This window comes from Antennarius striatus, chromosome 4 (genome assembly GCF_040054535.1).
Source record: "Antennarius striatus isolate MH-2024 chromosome 4, ASM4005453v1, whole genome shotgun sequence".
Classification (NCBI taxonomy): Eukaryota; Metazoa; Chordata; class Actinopteri; order Lophiiformes; family Antennariidae; genus Antennarius; species Antennarius striatus.
The window spans coordinates 6,569,337-6,590,998 of NC_090779.1; the positions used below are offsets into that span (position 1 = coordinate 6,569,337).

The window sequence follows — 21,662 nt, forward strand, 5'->3', positions numbered from 1 at the left end:
TAAAATGGCTCTTGTGTTTTTACTCTGTCTCTTTGTTGTGCTGGGTTGTGTTTTCATACTTCTTGTGTAGTGATTGTGTGCAGCATCTCAGATGCAGAGAGGGAGTGGTACAGGCCTGGTTGAGAGTGAAGGGTTTAGTTACTATAGCAACCTTAACTGAATTTTCTTTCGTCAGTCAAGGGGTGGGTCCTATTTTTAGAGGTGGGATTTACGTCGAGATACTAATATTCAATAAAGAGAATAGATATAAAACAACAAAATATAAAATAAGGAGAGAAATAGAGGCAGGCTGAATTTGTGGAAAAGATGGGAATCTATAAAACAACCTCGAGGGACAGTGAGTTTATACATGTTAATAAGAGTGTTTATACAAGTTCGGTAGAGTCTCATTAACAGTTTAAAATCGGTTTTAGTGGGTCACGTTTAATCATCTGTGATGGTTGTGTTGATGTGTCAGGCTGGACGCAGCGCCACGTTCACCCGCGGCTGAATCAGGGTTACTGTGGACCTCTGCTGCCACCTTCTGGTCACAAGGGAGAACTACAATTAAAAGGACAAGAAACAGTAAGCAATAGCAGGAATTTAGGGAAATAGCCAAATAGTCATATCACCTAAAACAACATTAATGTCAGCTTGCTAATGAGCAAAAACTAGGTACAGTATCAGACGAACTGATTAGCTTTGACAAACATAAAATGTCAAATTAACATATTACAATAATGGTATTATTTTCCACTTTCAGTTCTCAAAAAAACTATTTATTTTAGAGTATTGCAAGAAACTCTTGTAGATCTTAGTTATGATTTCTACCCCTGTACCCCAGTAGAGCGCTCAACAGCTAATGGTGCTTTATATTTAGTATGAGGAATAATCACTAGATCAGTGTGACGAAGCCTTTTAGTGTGTGTTGAGAAGTCCTCAACACACAAACACTATTAGTTCTGAGCGGTTGTTCGTAAGCTGAATTGTTCGGAAGATTAAGATTCACTTTATTGATCCCCATATGGAAATTATCAAGCACACTCTAGATCACTCTTTGTTAGTTCAAACTCACGCATATTATTGTGTACAGGCCCGTAACACAAAAACACAAGGGGCCTGTAGGCCTGTAGGGGGTGGTAGAGTGGTCGACAGCTCCATTGTGGTACGCCCCTCATAAGCAACTTATAAGGGGAACGGCGCGTTGCTCAAGGGCGCCTCAGCAATGCTCGCTTCGAAGTGTGTGAGCTGACACCTGCCCCTGTCAGCTCACACTTCAAAGGGACTGAGTGGGAGCAGGAATCGAACCACCGATCTTGTGATCATTGGAGGACCCGCTCTACCGCTGAGCCGCTAACAGCCCTTAAGTCCTTATTTATTAAATTCCAATTTATAATCTCCATTTGAAGTCATTTAAATGACATTACTACTCTAAATATGAAAGTAATATTCCCTAAGACTTACCAGAAACAACGGCAGGATAAAAAAAACAACACATAATGAAAAAAAATACATGTACAGGTCGTTCTGAGTTAAGTCATTCTCAATTAAACGTCAGTTTTCAAAAAAAAAAAAGAAATTCAAAGTTGAGTCATTTTACTCGACTTTATATCTGTCTGTCACAAATATTGGAATTGCAAAATCAGTAGAAAATCGTTAAAAGCACATAATGCTATAATACTCTGGGTATTAAATATAACTGTGGAACTGTGGAACTCTCAGACCCAGGCTTTATCGGGTTTTATTCATCTCTGTACACAGGAACTCTGAACAGAGACACGACTCCTGCTCATCACTAACTCACTAACTCTCGTTCGTCTCCTGAACTTCCCAGAGCCCAACACAAGGACAGCCTCCGGCTCAGGGCAACAACACAATAGTAGTCTGCAGTAATACAGTAATACACAATATCATGTTACTGTACAATAAATAAGAAAAAAACACAGTATCACATTAAAATAGGTACGCATAGTTCCAATATCTACCGTTAAGTGTCACTCGTGATTGTCTTGAATACAGATTAGTTTATGGTAAATTTTTTCATGACATCCAGTGCGTTCCTGCCCACTCGTACCACTTGATTGGCATGATGCGGACATGGGTGTTAACAATGTGATAGCTGAAGCTACTGTAGCGGTGACGTGTTACCTGAATCAAATACTGGAAGATTGGAGGAACCACTTCAGTACGTGAGGAGTGGAGTTAATCTACCCACATCTGTCCAAACTGGTTACCAGGTTTTGTGTCCTTGGCCTCGTCACGCGCGTGTGAATGTTTTTGACTACAAGAGGACTTTTCCCAAAAAGTAAATCACCTCAGCCTAAACACAGTTCAGAAAATACTGTTCCTGAACAAAAATGAATAAAGTCTCCCCTCTTCATCATTCTCAAAGCTACATGAGCCCATTCACTTCCCTTTGCCTGGTAGAATTGTGGTTATTTCCCAGTTTTCACTGACATTACCTCTCCTACCATTATTATATATTATGTTATGATTACTGACCAAAGGTTTAATGTATTCATATTGATGTATGACATTGTATTATATTGTCCTGTCACACTATCATATTATTTCTACCTGTAAATATACCTATAAAATATATACATTATTGTTATTATCCCAACACAAATGTTTCAGATCATCTGTAGTAGATAGATGGGCCTTTATTAATCCCAGGCTAGGGAAATTAAGTCGTGGCTTTGTGTGCACATCAGGCTTTTAGAAACCATTTGGAACCATTTTGTTGGAAAGCTTCAAAGCTTCATGAGGTTTCATCTCACCATCATTAATTATCACTTTCACATGAACACCGGCCAGAATAACACAGCAGGAGACTCAGTCACAGTGGATGTGTTACTAAAAAACATGTTCCAAACATATAAACCTATAAACTAATGAACCACACTGAAAACACTTACACGACATTGTTAAAACATTCATTTGAACATTAACAATCCCATGAGCCATTGTGTTCCTAACTCATAACCATTGATCACAGTGACTGCACCTGCGGTTAAAGCCAATCAGCATAACACTGGTATTGTTGGAAAGGTAAAAAAAACAGGAAAGGGGGCAGTGAGATACTGTACATTTAACCCTCAGGGACCCTACTTAATCGGATCACAAAAGGGCCGTCTCATAAAAGTGTAAAAAATATGTAATACATCAGATCTTTTCCATTACTTCAGACTTATTCATAGATATAAAAGTTATTATATCATTATCTTATTATTATACATGTTTATATGGAATTTGCATTAGAACCCTGTTTTTCTTCCAATGGGAAAAAACACAAAATATGAAATATGATTTTGGGGTCATTGTCTTGCTGCAGATGAAGATCATGTTTCATTATAGCATGTCAGCATTATTGTGTGTGTATATATATATATATATATATATATATACAGTATATATATATACACTTCAGCGGGGGGATATCACCCCCCCACAATCCAAGATTGGGTACCAAGCCCCAACAGACATAGACAGCCTCAATACAAGAGCTGCTGACCTGAGAAGGAAGATCTTGACCCAAATGGAAACCTGGAGCTTCCGACAAATACCGAAGCTAAGTTGTCAAGTACCTTCAGAGGATCTGCTAGAAGATGTGAATGCTGCAATAAGAACCATCCCCACAGGGAACATAACTGAGACCAACAAGCTGATCCACAGTACAGCAACAGTAATCCTTGAGATGCTGGGATATAAGATCAACACAGGGCATAACAAACAATACCCTCCATGGAAGAGACGGTTAGAGGCCAAGATAAAGGCGACACGGAGAGAAGTCAGCCAGCTAGCCGAGCTACAGAAGGGGAACATGGTGAATAAAGGGGTACCCAGGAAATACAGCAAGCTCTCCATACCTGAAGCACTCAAAACTGCCAAACAGAGACTATCGGCTCTGGGTACCTGACTGAAGTGATACACCAAGGAGATTGAGGCCAGGAGAATAAACAAGACCTTCTCCACTCAACCAGCAAAGGTGTACTCTCAGTGGCAGGGAAATAGCATCCGGCCAGAGCCACCAAGACCTGAGGTGGAGAAATACTGGAAGGGCATATGGGAAAGAGAAGCATCACACAACACCGATGCCCAGTGGCTAGTGGACCAGAGGGCTGACCACAGCTGCCTCCCAGAACAAGAACCAGTAACCATTTCAATGGCAGACAAGAAAGAGTGTCAAAGATGAAGAGTTGGTCAGCACCAGGCCCGGATATGATCCATACATACTGGCTAAAGAAGCTGACAGCACTCCATGAGCGTCTAGCAGCACAGATGAACCAGCTGCTAAGGGATGGGATGCACCCAGAATGGTTGACTGAAGGCAGGACAGTCCTGATCATGAAAGAACCACAGAAGGAATCTACCCCATCCAACTACCGGCCAATAAGCTGTCTCAATACTACATGGAGGCTCCTGTCAGGCATCATGGCGGCTAAGATGAGTAGGCACATGGATCAATATATGAGCGGGGCACAGAAAGGAGTTGGTAGTAACACCAGGGGAGCCAAGCACCAGCTACTGGTGGACAGAGCAGTCCACAGAGACTGTAAGAATAGGCAGACCAACTTGTGCACCGCCTGGATTGACTACCAGAAAGCCTACGTCTCAATGCCACACACGTGGATACTGGAATGTCTGGAACTGTATAAGATCAACAGGACACTAAGAGCCTTCATTAAGAACTCAATGGGGAAGTGGAAGACAACCCTGGAGACTAACTCCAAGCCAATTGCCCAACTTAACAGCAAGTGCGGCATATACCAAGGAATGCACTATCACCACTGCTGTTCTGCATAGGCCTGAACCCCCTCAGTCACATCATCACAAAGAGTTGCTACGGATACCGATTCCGAAGCGGGACAACAATCAGCCATCTCCTCTACATGGATGACATCAAGCTGTATGCCAGGAATGAGCGAGAAATTGACTCACTGATCCGCACCACCAGGATCTACAGCGACGACATAGGGATGTCATTCGGATTAGACAAATGTGGCCGGATGGTATCAAGAACAGGCAAGATGATCAGAACTGAAGGGGTTGACCTACCAGGGGCCAGGATAGAAGACATCAAGGACAGCTACAAATACCTTGGAATCCCACAGGCTAATTGTAACCATGAGGAGGCTGCAAGGAAGTCATCCACAGCCAAATACCTCCAGAGAGTAAGGCAAGTCCTGAGAAGTCAGCTAAATGGCAAGAACAAGATCCGAGCCATCAACATGTATGCACTGCCAGTCATCAGATACCCCGCTGGGATCATAAGCTGGCCAAAGGTGGAGATAGAAGCCACAGACATCAAGACGAGAAAGCTCCTCACCATGCATGGAGGGTTTCACCCCAAGTCCAGCATCCTGAGGCTGTACACTAAGCGGAAAGAGGGAGGCCGAGGACCAGTGAGCATCAGGGCCACTGTCCAGGATCAAAAATCCAAGGGTACATCAGGAAGATGGCCCCAACAGATGAACTGCTCAGCGAATGCCTTAGGCAGCAGAAACCTGAGGAGGAAGAAGAGGAGGAGGAGACAACATGGAGGGACAAGCCCCTACACGGCATGTACCACTGTCAGATAGAGGAAGTGGCTGATGTCAAGAAGACCTACCAATGGCTGAATAAAGCTGGACTGACAGACAGCACAGAGGCACTGATCATGGCAGCACAAGAACAGGCCCTAAATACAAGAGCAATAGAGGCCAATATCTACCACAGTAGATCTGACCCAAGGTGCAGGCTATGTAAAGATGCCCCAGAGTCAGTCCAGCACGTGGTAGCAGGGTGTAAGATGCTTGCTAGCTCAGCATACATGGAAAGGCACAATCAAATAGCGGTGATAGTGTACAGGAACATCTGTACCCAGTATGGACTGGAAGTACCCAAATCCCAATGGGACATACCACCAAAGGTGGTTGAGAGCGACAAGGCTAAGATCCTGTGGGACTTCAGCTTCCAGACCGACAAACAGTTGCTGGCTAACAAACAGGACATAGTGGTGATGGACAAAGAGCAGAAGAGAGCAGTGGTGATAGATGTGGCGATTCCAGCTGACGCCAACATCAGGAAGAAGGAACACGAAAAGATTGAGAAGTACCAAGGGTTGAAAGAACAGCTGGAACAGATGTGGAAGGTCAAGGTTAACGTGGTCCCCGTGGTAGCAGGAGCACTTGGGGCAGTGACCCCCAAACTGGAAGAGTGGCTCCAGCAGATTCCTGGAACAACATCTGAAACCTCAGTCCAGAAGAGCGCGGTCCTAGGAACAGCTAAGATACTGCGCAGAACCCTCAGACTCCCAGGCCTCTGGTAGAGGACCTGTAATAATGGGAGTCAGTTGAACCATTTTTGACCATTTTAGGTATTGTGTGTACACAGTGAAAATCAGCTATTCTATACACTTCCAATGACAGGCATTAAGGAATTTAGAAAATAGAGATGAAAGAAAATTACTGGCAAAATTTCATATGTTTAGTCTTTTAACAGACTGATTTATTGGGAGAGAAACACATAAAAACAACAAAAATGTCACTTTTGGGCCCAAACAGTGCCCAAGGGTTAAAGGTGGTCTTAAACCCCTCCAAATACTCTAAAACCAGCCATGTTATGCAAACCAATCTTAGCTGACATGGTTGATTGATATTCTCCGATTGTTTAGAAATGATTTCATTTTCATTTAGATTTTTCTTTTGCAGACATTCTACCCTTAGTCTTTACTATTTTTCCTCAGGCATTTCAAGATTCACTCACTGAAAATTGTTTCTCTTAATGTCAGGGAGTTGAGACAGTATAGAAGAAAACAGTACTCCTATTTACCAGATACTGATATGATCTTTTAACAAAAGACACATTCATGTAGAAAAGGCAGGTTGGAGACCAAGAATATGTTTTTCATCCATCACATCTTTTTGTAGCTCTTTTCTGTTGCTCTTCTATTTAATAAATTTATAGTAGATGTATTATAGACTTGGCAGATGAATCAAAGCTAAATTAATGTTTAATGAAGTCTTATCCAAAATGAAGGAACTTCAAGAAAAAAGAAAGATGTGTATCTGATTTTAGGAGCCTATATTAATGATTCGACAGCAAGAATTCTACTTTTTAATACCAAATTTGCCTTTCAAAGCCACATTTTATCAAAGTAAGAAGTTCAGGTAACAGATGCCTGAAGTTTATTTATTCCTGGAAGCAAAGAATGTTCTTGATGTAAGTAGTTGAAATGACTCCAGGAACTAAATGGTAATCCAATTCAGGATTTCTGGTCATTCGTTCCTCTAGCTGTGACTCAGGCACACATGGTCACACCTCTGGCGGAGCCTCCATGTCCAAAAAGTTTGGAAACTGAATGTCAGAGGAACTCTGGGGTATTTTTCTCCCCAGGTTTAATTTATTGATATAGAAACTCGGTAGAGAAGTAGAGGGGCTCAGAGTGTCAGGAGGAGCCCCCCAGCAGTCTAGTCTGTGGCAGCTGTGAACTATGGGCCGGCCTGTGCCAGGCCTCACTGTAAGTTTTAAGTCTCCTCTTTAACACAGAGAGGATGTCTGTCCCACAAACTTCAACTGGGAGGTTGATCCAAAGTCCGAGGGCCTGATAGCTGAAAGCTCTACCCCCAGATTGCTTTATCAAATTTATCATAAAAGACCGTTGAGGTTTATTCTAATATCGGGGTCAATGAACTATAGACTGACGCCAGTTGGGCTACAATGCTAATGAGAAGTTTTTCGAATTATTTGACAAAGTACTTAGAATAGGATAAAAGACTGAATTGGCAGTGTGGAGGACCTCTTTCCAGGCTGATCAAGAATCATCCAGTTGACTGTGGCACCAATTTCTCTAGAGTTTTTGAAATAATGGCATTATGAAGTGGCACTGAAAGTTTTACCATGGAGCAAATGTCCTGTGTTTTTGAGACTTTTCCTTGTGCAAGATACTGACGCACAAAAATTACTCAGGGGACCCAGACGAACCCCTTCTACATTCAAACACTTCCAAAACCTGTCATTATGTTTTAGTGGCAGATGTGTCTGTTGTCAATAAAGCTGACGAAGTTTAACTTTACATGTACTGACTTACTTGCACTTTCAGTTTAATTTGAGTGGCAGAGAGAATTACGCTTTATCAGTGTTTGTCTTGCACCCTCACTTATTTTGGAATCCGAATGTAATTATGAAGCACTTGGTTGGTTTATCAAGAAAAGTGCCAAAATTAATAGGCTTTATTTCCTTATCAATGTTGTCATGAAATCTGATTTGTTCCAAACAGGTCACACAGATTTAATTGAATCGAGTTCTCAGATCGTGCTCAGGCCTGTCATTACACCCCTGCTCCACGTGGGGGCAGTCATATCTAGTAAATTGACGATGCATCTTTTTACTTCTCATGGGTACCGTTTGATCATCATTATACCCACAGTTTTAAAATGCCAACTCTCCACCAGGAGTTGATTTTTCCAAATTGTGCTGTAAACTCACCACTGGCTTCTCAGTTGGAAACTAGAGGACAGGATCATTATAAAAGATCAGCTGTGATTATCTAACAAGAGAAGAAGGGAACTACGAAAAAGACTGTGCTGCGTTTTATATAACACAATGATGATGCTGTAGATTAATACAACAAATAAAAACAATAATGATGTTAGTGACTGACTGTAAGTGCAACAAGGTCCCAATGAACTCTAAATAGCTCCTTATAATGAAATTGATGGATGATAATAATCCTCTAACATGTAGTAAAAGGAACAAACAAGTAAATACACACACACACACACACACACACACACACACACACACACACACACACACACACACACACACACACACACACACACACACACACACACACACACACACACACACACACACACACACACACACACACACACACACACACACACACACACACTCAGGAAACAAACCACAAACTCCTAGAGCGCAAGTTTGTGTAACGGAGTTTGAAGGAGTATACTTTTTATCATAATATTATCAACATTTATCAATTTTCGTTAACTTCGGGGGAGCATGTGTGATCTGTGGGTGTGTTTTGAGGTGGGTGCTATGATGTAACGGGTGGAGGAGGTGGGGGCTTCTCTCTCTCTCTCTCTCTCTCTCTCCCCCCATAGAGCGCAGCATGAGCGCTCCGCAGCAAAAGGATGTGTGAGCAGGCAGCGCGCTACTGTAGGGACGGAGTCCACAAACTGATCAACAAAGAACAAGCCAAACTTCGTGCTCAAGAAAGCCGCGAGCAGCCGAAACCCGTAGCCGGTCAGGACAGCGAGTCCGCGACGGCAGCACAGTCCGGAAACAGCGGCGCCCAGCCCGGTGGAATCGACGGGCTCGTCCGCTGGATCGTCACCAAAATGAGCGACAACAAGAACATCTCCAGCCGGGAGTACGCTTCCAGCAAGGAGGAGGTGGCCGTGGCGCAGGAGCAGTTCTTCGCCCCGGAGCCGCGGAGAGGCATCTCTGTGATTTTGGATGTGAGTATGGAGAGGCGCCAGGCAGTGGTCAGCCTCACGCCGGGTGGGAGGGTGTGCGCAACGGAGACGTCCAGTCAGCGGTGCGTCCTGACGCACTGGAACTGCCTTTAGGTGTTCTTTTTTAAACTGTAGTGCTCAAAACTTGGTTTGATTTATACTCTTTACGGCTTCACCCCAGAAGCCCCCATGAATACAGGTCGTTGCTGCAGGGCGGTGGTTTTAGGGTTTTAATGTCAGTTCAGAGAAAGTCCGGCGCGTAACGCGCGTCACCGGTCCGAAAGCCTCTGTGGTTAAAGAAGCATCAGCGAGTTAGAATCCGGTGGTCTGCAACGATCCTTAGGGAAAGTAATTACTTCTGTCTAAATAAATAATACTTATTGGTGAAAATGACATACTGTTACATTTCGGAACATTTAAAGATGCTCCAGATTTGGAAGAGGCCGGTACGCAGGGTCAGGTTTATACAGTTCAACTCATCAATACGTTTTTGGTTACATTTCATCAGGACCTACTGAACAGTTCCGTGAGGCTTTAATGCTTAAACGAGGTTGAAAACAAAAGAGAAAAGTAGTTGAGTTTCTGCAGATCCTGACCAGGACGCAAATGGAATGAAAAAGAGGAGAACCGATCAGTCAGCTGAGATCAGAGGGCGGATACATCCCAACACACCCTCAGGATTCAGAATTCTCTCTCTGTCTCTCTCTCTCTCTCTCTCTCTCTCTCTCTCTCTCTCTCTCTCTCTCTCTCTCTCTCTCTCTCTCTCTCTCTCTCTCTCTCTCTCTCTCTCTGTGTGTGTGTGTGTGTGTGTGTGTGTGTGTGTGTGTGTGTGTGTGTGTTTCTGTTGTGACACAAGAGCTGCTGTATGTCAGTCTGTACAAATACCACAAAATGATGAACTTCTACAAACAACTCCATGCCCAACATTTTAATGCAGCCACACTTCAGTTCACAGTCGAGTCAGTGGAGGGGAGGTTGGGTTTTCTGCACACTCCAGCTCTAAATGAGATAACTTCATATTTATTTCTGGTTATTCCTCAGGATGCTTTCCTGTTTGTTTCTCTTTAATCGATGCCCCCGGGGTTAGTTATCTCTTATAACCGGCTGAATGGTCAGTGCCCTGTGTAACCACACTTTATGACAGCAGTGAATCTGGCTTTTTCTCTCCAGCTGTAAAATGATAGATATATATTTTTGGTATTTTTCGATATTATTGACCTTATCATTATTACTGTGGTCAAAACACCGGCCCAGAAGGACTTGAGTGATTACTTACTGTGTGTGTGTGTGTGTGTGTGTGTGTGTGTGTGTGTGTGTGTGTGTGTGTGTGTGCGCCTACAGGCAGCATTCTTCTCATTAGATCGTGTCCGCTTTGCTTTCCCCTCATCCTTCTCTCATCTTGTCTTCGTCTTCATCCTAACCCTCATGCACCTTCCTTTCTATTATGTAAACTCCTTTCATCCTTTGTGATGCCCCTCCTTCCTTCCCTATTCTCCTTCTTTCCTCCATATCCTTCCCTCCCCAGTCAGGCAAAGAAAACATCCATTCTTAATAAGGTTAAGGAATGGATGCAGCTCTGCCCCTCCCTATTTCTATCTACTCGTTCTACTCCGTTCAAACATATTCACTCCTTTCCTCTCTATCTTCTAACTCTTTATCTCAGCTACATCTCTCATCACACACACACACACACACACACACACACACACACACACACACACACACACACACACACACACACACACACACACACACACACACACACACACACACACACACACACACACACACACACACTGCTCTCTCTCCTCTCCAGCAGTCGGTTATCCTCCGTGGAGCAGCCTGATGCTCGGTGCAGCCAGAGAGGTGAACAGTGCAGAACAGCTTCGTCATCCGGGGCGTCATGCGTCTCAGTAGTTTATGATTTTCATTTTGGATCCGTCCACATGGATGCAGATCTCTGCCTGCATGCACCACATACTTACAGTTTTACTTCTAGCAATAATCTTGACACAACTCCTTGTGTTTTATGCACTTTTGTACTTTACTGGATGATTAAATGAGCCGTATGGACGTGTGCATAAACTTTCCTCCTCTTCATTTCCAAACACAATCATGAACTCTCAACATAATGCACGTACAGTATGTCGTCTAGTAATTTATGATGGTTTTCATCAGCTATTAATCCGCAAACTTTTCAGGATAAGTGATTCATCAAAATGTCATAAAATGCATTTTTTAATTCCTCAAAGTGTCAAACTTGTTTATTTTATCCAACGAGCCGACAATTTACTATAATATCTGTCAGAAACATCTTGAACAAATCCTCATTGTTCAAGAATCACTAGTCAAAAGAAATGTTCTTCATCAGTTGATTAATTGTTTCAGCTCTCCTTCGAATAATAAATGTGTGATAAATCTAAAAAAATTGCTTGTTTGAAAAATAAAGAGCTCTATTTTGTTGATTAATTCCTCCAACAGAAGTCACTACCGGGTTCTTAGGAATGTTATTCTGACAGTTTTGTTCATTTTTATGTGATGCTTCATAGAAGCTGCTCTCACTGATAGAGAGGAATGTGTGTACATCACACACTGATGCATCTTCCCTGTGTAATGAGACAGAGTTTAAGGCACACCGTACCGTAAAGTGTAGCGCTCACCCACCCGTAGGCTGGAAGGCATCCATTAAAGTGATTTCTCTCATAAAACAGTTGCAACTACTGTTCAAAGGTGAAGACAGGAAGTGGCCTGTCTCTCTCTTTTTGTTTTTACTTTCATCGATCGATCGCTCTTTCCTCACCTTGTCTCTGTCATGCTTTGTTTGGGGTGTTATAAAAGTTTATGTCTCTCTCTCTGGCCGGATGACGGGGCTCCTGGACTGTCTCATTTAGGTCCATAATGATAGACTAGTTAGACACTAGTAAACAAGGACCAATCAGATCAATTAATATTTATGATTTAATAGGAAATAATTTGTTATCCGCTCTGCGATGAACTGGCGTCTTATCCAGGGTGAACCTGACCTCGACCTGTAGTCAGCAGGGATAGGATCCAGTGTAAACGCATGACCTGGATCCTGATTAACAGCTAAAGACTATAAAATAAGAATGAATGAATGAATGAATTTGTCATTCTATTCCACTGTGAAACATGGCATTGTGTGTGGTTACCCGTCCGTCTTCTGTTTTATTTCTTTTATTTCAATCCAGATTCATGGTAATCTGTCAAGTGATTTATTATACGTACAGAAATGGTTAAAAGTACAGTGGCCCTAATGTGCAAAAAGAAAAAAACCCACCTCTCATTAATCAGAAATCACAATGGTTAAACAGAACCTACAGCACGGAGAATATATTAACTTGTAACTGCTAAGGTCGTCACTGATGGGACGTGTTTGAATTTAATTTGAATGTATTTTAATTTAGTTTTTGGTGTCTTTTTTTTTTCTTTTTTCCCACGTCAGGGGTTCACAGCTTTAATTTCTGGGTCCACCATGCTGATGGAATGTGGTATGGAACATTTCCTGAAAAGACCTCCAGTGCATCCCTCATGTTCTGGATATTTAATGCGTATTACATCTAATTGGTTATCATCCAACGCTGATCACATCCATCTGTCTGCTCGTAATCTTTTTTTGTTCCATAGCTTATTTTAAACTAGGATTTCCCGTATTTACACATCTAATTAACCAAGAATGGCTGCTGTGATTTACAATTCAGTATTTATTTATTCATGTTTGTATTAATTTCTCTCTCTCTCCTCTTCTTGATGCTACTTATCTGCCTTGCGGGTCACAATTCTGCTAGAGCCTATCCCAGCTGGCTAAGTACAAGAGTTGCGGGAGGACACACCGTCTCATTATTATTCTGTTTAGAACATTATTACATAACATTTCTCTTCCTATTACTGTTTCCCTCTAATGTAACTATAAATTAAGATATGCTTTGAATTGAACTGCAGTTTGTCAAGGACTTTCATTTGACTGCTGTTCATACGCCCTGCAGCCTTCAGTCATACCAACTGCACTTGTTTCCTTTCTGTTCACAGATATTCAGAAGAGCTGACAAAGACGGTGAGTGAATTCATTGATTTTGTTAACGACTCTGCAGACTCTGAGAGAAATCACATCAGTCATATTCATATATGATGTAGCTATTGCCCATCAGCTAGTGTACATTACAGCTGTACTAAATGCTGTACTGTAGTATTAAAGGATGTGTGATGATAAACAATGACTTTATTTGATCTAAGGAGAAGCACAGTTATACACCTATTTGGTCTCAGATGGAACATGTATTACGTTACAGTATACAGCTAAAAAGGTATTTGTGCATATGTTGTCTTTATTCATGGACTGGATATATAAGGAGATAGATTGGGATGTAAATGTTTGATCTACCAATATAAGACATTGGTACAATAAGACATTGCTCTTTAAACAGCTCCCACAAAGGGCCATATCAATCATCAGGGACCCCACCCACCCCCAACACGGACTATTCACCCTCAAAAACTCTTTCTTCCCCTGTGCTATCAGACTCCTGAACATTCCATAGTGTTTCATCAAAGTTCAACTCCTGGCAGTTTGGCACACTTGTATTCAACCATTCATTCATTTTATACACCCGCTACATCTGCTGTTGCGGGTCGCGAGAGCCTATCCCAGCCGCCTACAGGCGTGAAGCAGGGTACACTCCGAGCGCGATGCCGGTGCACCGCGGAGCCACATGTAGACAGACTAACATGCACACACCCACTCACACCTACGGGCAATTTCAAACCGACCAATTCGCCTGAAGCGCATGTTTTTTGGAGGTGGGAGGAAGCCGGAGAACCCAGAGAGAACCTACACAGACACGGGGAGAACACAAGAACTCCACGTAGAGCAGGACTCAAACCGGGAACCACCGTGCTGCCATCTGCTGCCATATCCATCGTGCACATTGTGTGAAAAAATGTCAATATCTAAATAGAGTATTTGTGGTAGCTTTTTATATACATGTTATTTATTTAACAATTCTAGTGTCATTACATGGGGATGGGAAATTAAGTTTTTCATTGTACAGGAAAACCCTGTTTCTTTACTGTGCACATGACAGTAAATGTTTTAAATCCTTTGAATCCTTGAATCCATCTGCACCGGGCCAGAGATTGGACATGTTTCTTATTGAAGTGAATGGTAAGGTCAATGCAATGTTAAAAGTTAGACTAGTTGGTGGTGACTAGTGAAAGTTAGTCAACTAATCATGTTGTTTGTGTGTTCCAGTTGAGTGTTTCAGGGCCATGGCAGAGAAATATTTACAGCTCCTTGTTGATGTCAGGGACAAAAACTCCAGAAGAGAATCTAGTCCAGTAGCTGGACTATTTCAGCCTCACTGCCTGGTTTTTCACCTCAATATAACATTTCTCATCTCTGAAGCTTTTTGCATAGCAGCAAACATGAAGCTCTGTCTGTTTGCTGTGTGAGCTGCTACAGTATTATACCATATTTTTATCATGTTGGGAAATTAAAGTGTCTTCATAGTGGAAACTTTATATTGCTGTATTGCTGTGCCAGGAAGTAGCTTGTTCAAACCCTCTGGCGTTACATGTGCTGCTGCTCTCTGTCTGCCTGCCTGTCTGTCTACGACGTCTTCTTCTCCACAGCTCTTTGTCTTCTCCCTGTGGACTTCTTCCTCCAACTTTTTTGTTATCCTCTTCTTCATTGCCTCTTTTATTTCATCAGTGACATAGATGTATGGATGTAAGAATGTATGTATGTATGTATGTATGTATGTATGTATGTATAGATGTATGTATGTATGTATGTATGTATGTATAGATGTATGTATGTATGTATGTATGTATGTATGTATGTATGTATGTATGTATGTATAGATGTATGTATGTATGTATGTATGTATGTATGTATGTATGTATGTATGTATGTATGTATGTATAGATGGATGGATAGATGGATGGATGGATGGATGGATGGATGTATGGATGGATAGATGGATGGATAGATGGATGGATGGATGGATGGATGGATGGATGGATGTATATATGTATGTATGTATGTATGTATGTATATATGTATGTATAGATGGATGTATGGATGGATGTATGGATGGATAGATGGATGGATGGATGGATGGATGGATGGATAGGTGGATGGATGGATGGATAGATGGATGGATGGATGGATGGATATATGTATGGATGGATATATGTATGTATGTATGTATTTATGTATGTATGTATGTATGTATGTATGTATGGATGTATGTATGTATGTATGGATGGATGGATGGATGGATAGATGGATGTATGGATGGATAGATAGATAGATAGATAGATAGATAGATAGATAGATAGAGCTGTAAAAGCTCTGGTCTCAACAGGGGGATAAACAACATACACACACACACACACACACACACACACACACACACAACAGGGGGATAAACAACCCTCCCTAAACAACGTCTGTTAGTCTGTTAAACACAGAAAATAATCACGAAATGGCTGGCGAGAGAAAAAACAAGCTGCATGCTTTTGAGCACATAGTATACAGTATATAGATATGTGTGTGTGTGTGTGTGTGTGTGTGTGTGTGTGTGTGTGTGTGTGTGTGTGTGTGTGTGTGTGTGTGTGTGTGTGTCTACACATAGATAGATATATAGATAGATAGATAGATAGATAGATAGATAGATAGATAGATAGATAGATAGATAGATAGATAGATAGATAGATAGATAGATAGATAGATAGATAGTTAGTTAGTTAGTTAGTTAGTTAGTTAGTTAGTTAGTTAGTTAGTTAGTTAGTCAGACAACAATTTTTACCAGTTGATCAGATTTGCAGATGACATTCTCTTCTTGCCTGGAGGTGTTCACTCTGGTCTTTACAACAGACACAGTGGCATCTGCTGTCAACATTGTATTTCTTGCTCTTCAAAATAATGTACAATGTACACTATTATGTCACTCTGCTCTGTGAGCAGTGTCCAGTTGGATAAAGAATGAAACAGTTTCTGTCTTTCTCAAACAAGCTGCAGGACTGTGTGCAGCTTTATGATAACAGTCCACTTGGGCGTTTCAAAAAGTCACTTCCTGCTTGAAAAATTTGCAAAAAAGGCCAATTTGAATTTGGATGAGTGAGGGGCTGAGAAATTAGACTGAGAGTTGGAGGGAGAAAGTTAACAGAAGGAGAAATGATGGCTATTATGGAGAAATGTGGTTATTTGATGTATGGACCGCTGACTGAAAAGAAAAAAAAAAACGCTAGCAGAAGCTGAAGAAGAGTTATTTTTATCCTCCTCCTCTCTCGGGGACTGAGGAGCCGTTTTAATGAGTAAGAGAGGAACAGAAGAGATGCTAACGGGGAGAGAATGGTTGAAAAGAGGAGAAGGTGCTGGGAGAAGGAGGATGACAGAAAGAGAAGTGGGAGGTGGCGAAGTCTAAAAGGAAGAGGAGGATGAAGAGAAAGAGTCAGAAGAGCAGGATGGGGGGTGGGGGGGGGAGAAGACACCGTGTCATGGAGCGGACGAGCAGGAAGTAATTGAGGTTTCATTGGCTCAATCCTGTCTTTACATTCGTAGCACACATTTTAAAGATTGGCCTTCCTGGCCCCAAGCTGCTGAAACAGCAAGTTGTGTGTGTGTGTGTGTGTGTGTGTGTGTGTGTGTGTGTGTGTGTGTGTGTGTTTAAATTATCTCTACACATTTATTTATGTACTGCTGTGATGTGTGTGTTTGTGTGTGTGTAATTGAGATATAGGTATACGTATATATCAGTATTCCTGAACATGTTTGCACGTGTGTTCATAAGTGTGTGCATCCATACAGTCACACACACGGTGTGTGTGCTTGCAATTAACACAGCTGAGTATTAGCCATTGGAATGCAGCTGGTGGAGCGTTTCAGCAGCCAACAGTTCTCAAAAAAAAGAAAAGTTGCATCATTTGACAGCACTTAGCTTACAGTTTGCAGTTGCAGTCACACATTTGATACCAGTTTACTGATCGATCTATCTATCTATCTATCTATCTATCTATCTATCTATCTATCTATCTATCTATCTATCTATCTATCTATCTATCTATCTATCTATCTATCTATCTATCTATCTATCTATCTATCTATCTATCTATCTATCTATCTATCTATCTATCTATGTGTAGACACACACACACACACACACACACACACACACACACACACACACACACACACACATACACACACACACACACACACATCTATATACTGTATACTATGTGCTCAAAAGCATGCAGCTTGTTTTTTCTCTCGCCAGCCATTTCGTGATTATTTTCTGTGTTTAACAGACTAACAGACGTTGTTTAGGGAGGGTTGTTTATCCCCCTGTTGTGTGTGTGTGTGTGTGTGTGTGTATGTTGTTTATCCCCCTGTTGAGACCAGAGCTTTTACAGCTCAGAGGAAATAAGAGGGGGCAGCTGCTTCTGTTCACTGTGACCAAATACACCTCTGAATGAAGAGATGTCCTTGTTTCTAGTCCCGTCTCAAGATTTGATGCCCAAATGTGAGAAGCTTACACTGTTAAACTATCCACTGTGAATCAGGCCAGACTTCACTGTAAATGACACTTTATGTTTTTAGTGTGCTCCAGGTTCACCTGTTGATTTGGTGTCATCACCTCCATAGATACTGATGTCACTGGTGGAATGACACCATGTTTTCTCAAGTACCATACTGATGCTGAAGGATTCACTTATAACGTGTGTTTCTGTTTCTGTTTGTGTGTGTGTGTGTGTGTGTGTGTGTGTGTGTGTGTGTGTGTGTGTGTGTGTGTGTGTGTGTGTGTGTGTGTGTGTGTGCGTGTGTGTGTGTGTGTGTGCGTGCTTGCATGCGTGTTGTGAGCTCGTAGAAGTAATTCACACTTTTAAGTGCCATTGCTTGAATCCCCTTGAAACCTGCTTAAACAGCAGTTCTTGGGGGGAACTTTATCCAAGGCCATAATATTAGGAAAGGTTTATGGACGAGGTTTATTCTAATGTCTGATGGATATTTGCTTTGAACAGTTCCTAAGTAATCAGTCATAATATTGATAACTGCATAATCTCACGATGATAAATAACAGACAAACATTATTAGACAACCTACTTGGTCGAGGTAACAATTTCATAAAAAGGTCAAACAACGATAAAACGGTGTCGTCATTTTAAGTTGAATGGTGTTTAATTTTACATTGGTGATATAAAACGTTGTTTTTATCTATTTAACATGTGTATATTATTATAAGTGATGTCAGCAATATGTGGGTGAACTGATGTACTTGAGAGACGTCTGATCCATTGTATGGACAGCTCATCGTAGAGGGGTTAGATGATAACTAATGACGTCCCTATAGTTAGAGGCATCATTGGTTACCACACTTAGCTGAATGTTTACATTTTTTAGACCAAAGTTTAATTTAGCAGCAGAAATCCAAATATCACACAGAGCCCTCAGGTGATTAAAATCAGTTACGCATGCAGTATATATTAAATCTGTCTGGAATGGCAGTGGAGAAGAGTTTTGACTGTGAAACGTTTACAGCTTGTCGCTGAGCCAGTCAGTCAGAATGGTGTCATGTGTATCTAATTACCTGCAGTGTTTAATCACTGAAATTGCTGCTAATGAGCCCCAGTCCAGAATGCTGAGGGAGGGCGAGAGGAGAGCTGACAGGAAAAGGAAGGAAAGGCTCAAGATGTGTTTTTGCTGTAGGAAAAAAAGTCAGAACATTTTCTTCCCTTCTTTTCAGAAAAAACCTCCAAAAACCGTTACTTTTCTCAAATTAAAGTGAAAGGTATAATTTTTAAGATGCCCAGTATGCTGTTGCTGTCAGCCGCCAAAATCCTGCTTCCCACATACCAACAATGATTCTGATTCTGAAAAGCATCCTGCATTCCCATGTTCACATAATCCCATTTGAGTTTGGGAACATCATTCAGATGCAGGAACAATACGAAGGCTGGAAAGAGGATGTGATATCTAATGCTTCTAACAACTGTGAACACTATCTTGCAATGATTTTTCTCACAGACTTGTTGTTTCAATAGTAATACATACTGTATATCACGTGCATTAAAGGGTTTGGTAGGGTTATTTTTTTCCACCTGTATAAACTATGACGTGCCTCCTGATCAAACCATCGTTGCCCCAGTAGATTTGTGCGACGATGAACTGATGTTATTGTTTGGACCTGTCTTGTTCACTATGATCTACAGGATCATTCACTTTTTTGACACTTAATGTATCTTTGGTGTACTGAAATGTATATACAGTGCACCCTTGTTACTCGCGGTTAATGCGTTCCAGGAACCACATGTGAATAATGAATTTCAGGGATTACTGTATTGAAATAATTTCAATGTAACTATCCATGAATTTTTCAGTGTTTCATTCATTTTATTTGTAGATGACTTGATTGCTATCATCTCGTCTGCAGCTGCTGATCCGCCTTATGCTCAGTGGTCTGCTGGAACCTAGCCCACCTCGCCACAGGTGACAAGCAGAGTACACCCCAGATAAGATGGCAACTCTCGGTGTAGGAAAGACAAACATACAGACTTATGCCTATGAACAATTTAGTGTGACCAATTCACCTGAGCTGCATGTTTTTAGTGGTGGGAGGAACCTAGAGAACCTGGTAGGAACCCATGCAGACAGAGGAAGAACAAAGTTTCAGCTTTTTCCCAAAGGCCTTGATGTGTGCAAACAGTAGTCCCACTATTACATCTTTCCTTGAAGGTTGGCATTCAGTGCATTAAGATTCTTGCCTCTCACTTAACATTCTGCTCCTACTCATAGTTAGCATTTCCTCCACCATTGTCTCCTCTTCTTCCTCACTGTATCTGTGTAATAGCCTGTGTTACCCCTGCTTTCCTTTTTTCATCCTCTCCTCATCCCCTGATTTCCTCTTCAAAGCAAGTAAAGCACATAGGATAGAGGAACACCAGAGAGAAAAGGATGGATAAAGGACGTCTAAACAGATTCACAGGAGCAAATTGTCAGTGTTTTTTAAATGTGGTAGTTTAAACAAGGTTACCAGAGTAGGATGAAGGTCTTCAAACTGTTAGATGTGCCTTTCTGAGGTGAAGTGAGGTGATGCATCAGTATGACCTATGGAGTTGATACTGCTTCAGATACATACGGAGAAGATGACCAACTGTCAGAGTCAACGTAGAATGTAACAGAAAAGACTCTCATAAGAATCTCAAACAAGAACGATCCCATCTAAGTTTTCTTAATTTTCATAATAATCCAGTGATTATTGTCTGTACTCCAGTGACTACGTAGCAAACATTAACTGCTGTTGTCTCGTTGGAGAAGTTCTGAAAGACAGTAAGACAACAGTATGATCACAGTGACCAACCTGCCTGCGTAGACTGAAGAATAAAACTATCTTGTGTGTTATTACCTTTCATTCTTTCATTCCTCTGAAATTCATTCTGATCTAAATCATGAGCCAAACCTAACAAAAAAGCACTTAGACCATCAAAAAGACTGCACTTCGTTCACAGACTCTCCAAAAGAGACCCACAGTGATATATTTACGTAATCAGAATAACCTTCTTTACCTGAATTAGTGATCTTCACAACCACTTTTATTGAACCTGCACACAGGTTTTAGTAAGCGCAGAGACTATTGATCGGTGTTCTGAGTGAGGGACGGTTTGAAACCAAAGGTCAAAGAAATTATGAATCCAAACAAGTCATCAGAGCGAAGCCTTTAATCAGTCCACCCAGAGTCTCTGCTTCAGTGTCGGAGGTGTGGGAGAAAATCATTGATTCACTTGTTTTGACCTTTTCAGCCATTCACTCACGCCCACTACATTGTGTCCTGAACTGATTACTCCTACTTGTTGTGTGTGTGATGTGTGTACATTGGTGTGTATATGATTATGGGCTTCTTCCCATACCTTTAGTGTTTTATAAGTCATTCATGCATGTAAAGCATCAACAAAATTAGAAAAACCAAACTCTACAGTGTAGGTCACACTGTCCTAAGTACTGTCAGTGATTTTTGTTCTGCTCGTAATGCAATGTTATATAATGTATAAATTACTGTGGATGAACAAGATTTTTCATGTTTGAATATGGTAATCAGTTTAAAATGGTTCATCATGAGTTGGATTAATGATCACTTAAGTTTACATTACTTTACTTGATCACTCACCCTTCCTTCATGCTGTCTGTCCTTTTTATAC

General features: G+C 41.4%; 1 protein-coding gene across 1 annotated transcript in view; it reads left to right on the forward strand.

Annotated features, from left to right (window-relative positions):
• Nucleotides 1-9,125: 9,125 nt before the first annotated feature.
• Nucleotides 9,126-21,662, forward strand: part of necab2 (N-terminal EF-hand calcium binding protein 2) — a 107,375-nt gene continuing 94,838 nt past the window's right edge. Inside the window, exons 1-2 of the mRNA XM_068313129.1 lie at nt 9,126-9,452; nt 13,497-13,521. Of these exons, the coding sequence (XP_068169230.1) occupies nt 9,126-9,452; nt 13,497-13,521 (352 nt within the window). The remainder of the gene's footprint in view (nt 9,453-13,496; nt 13,522-21,662) is intronic.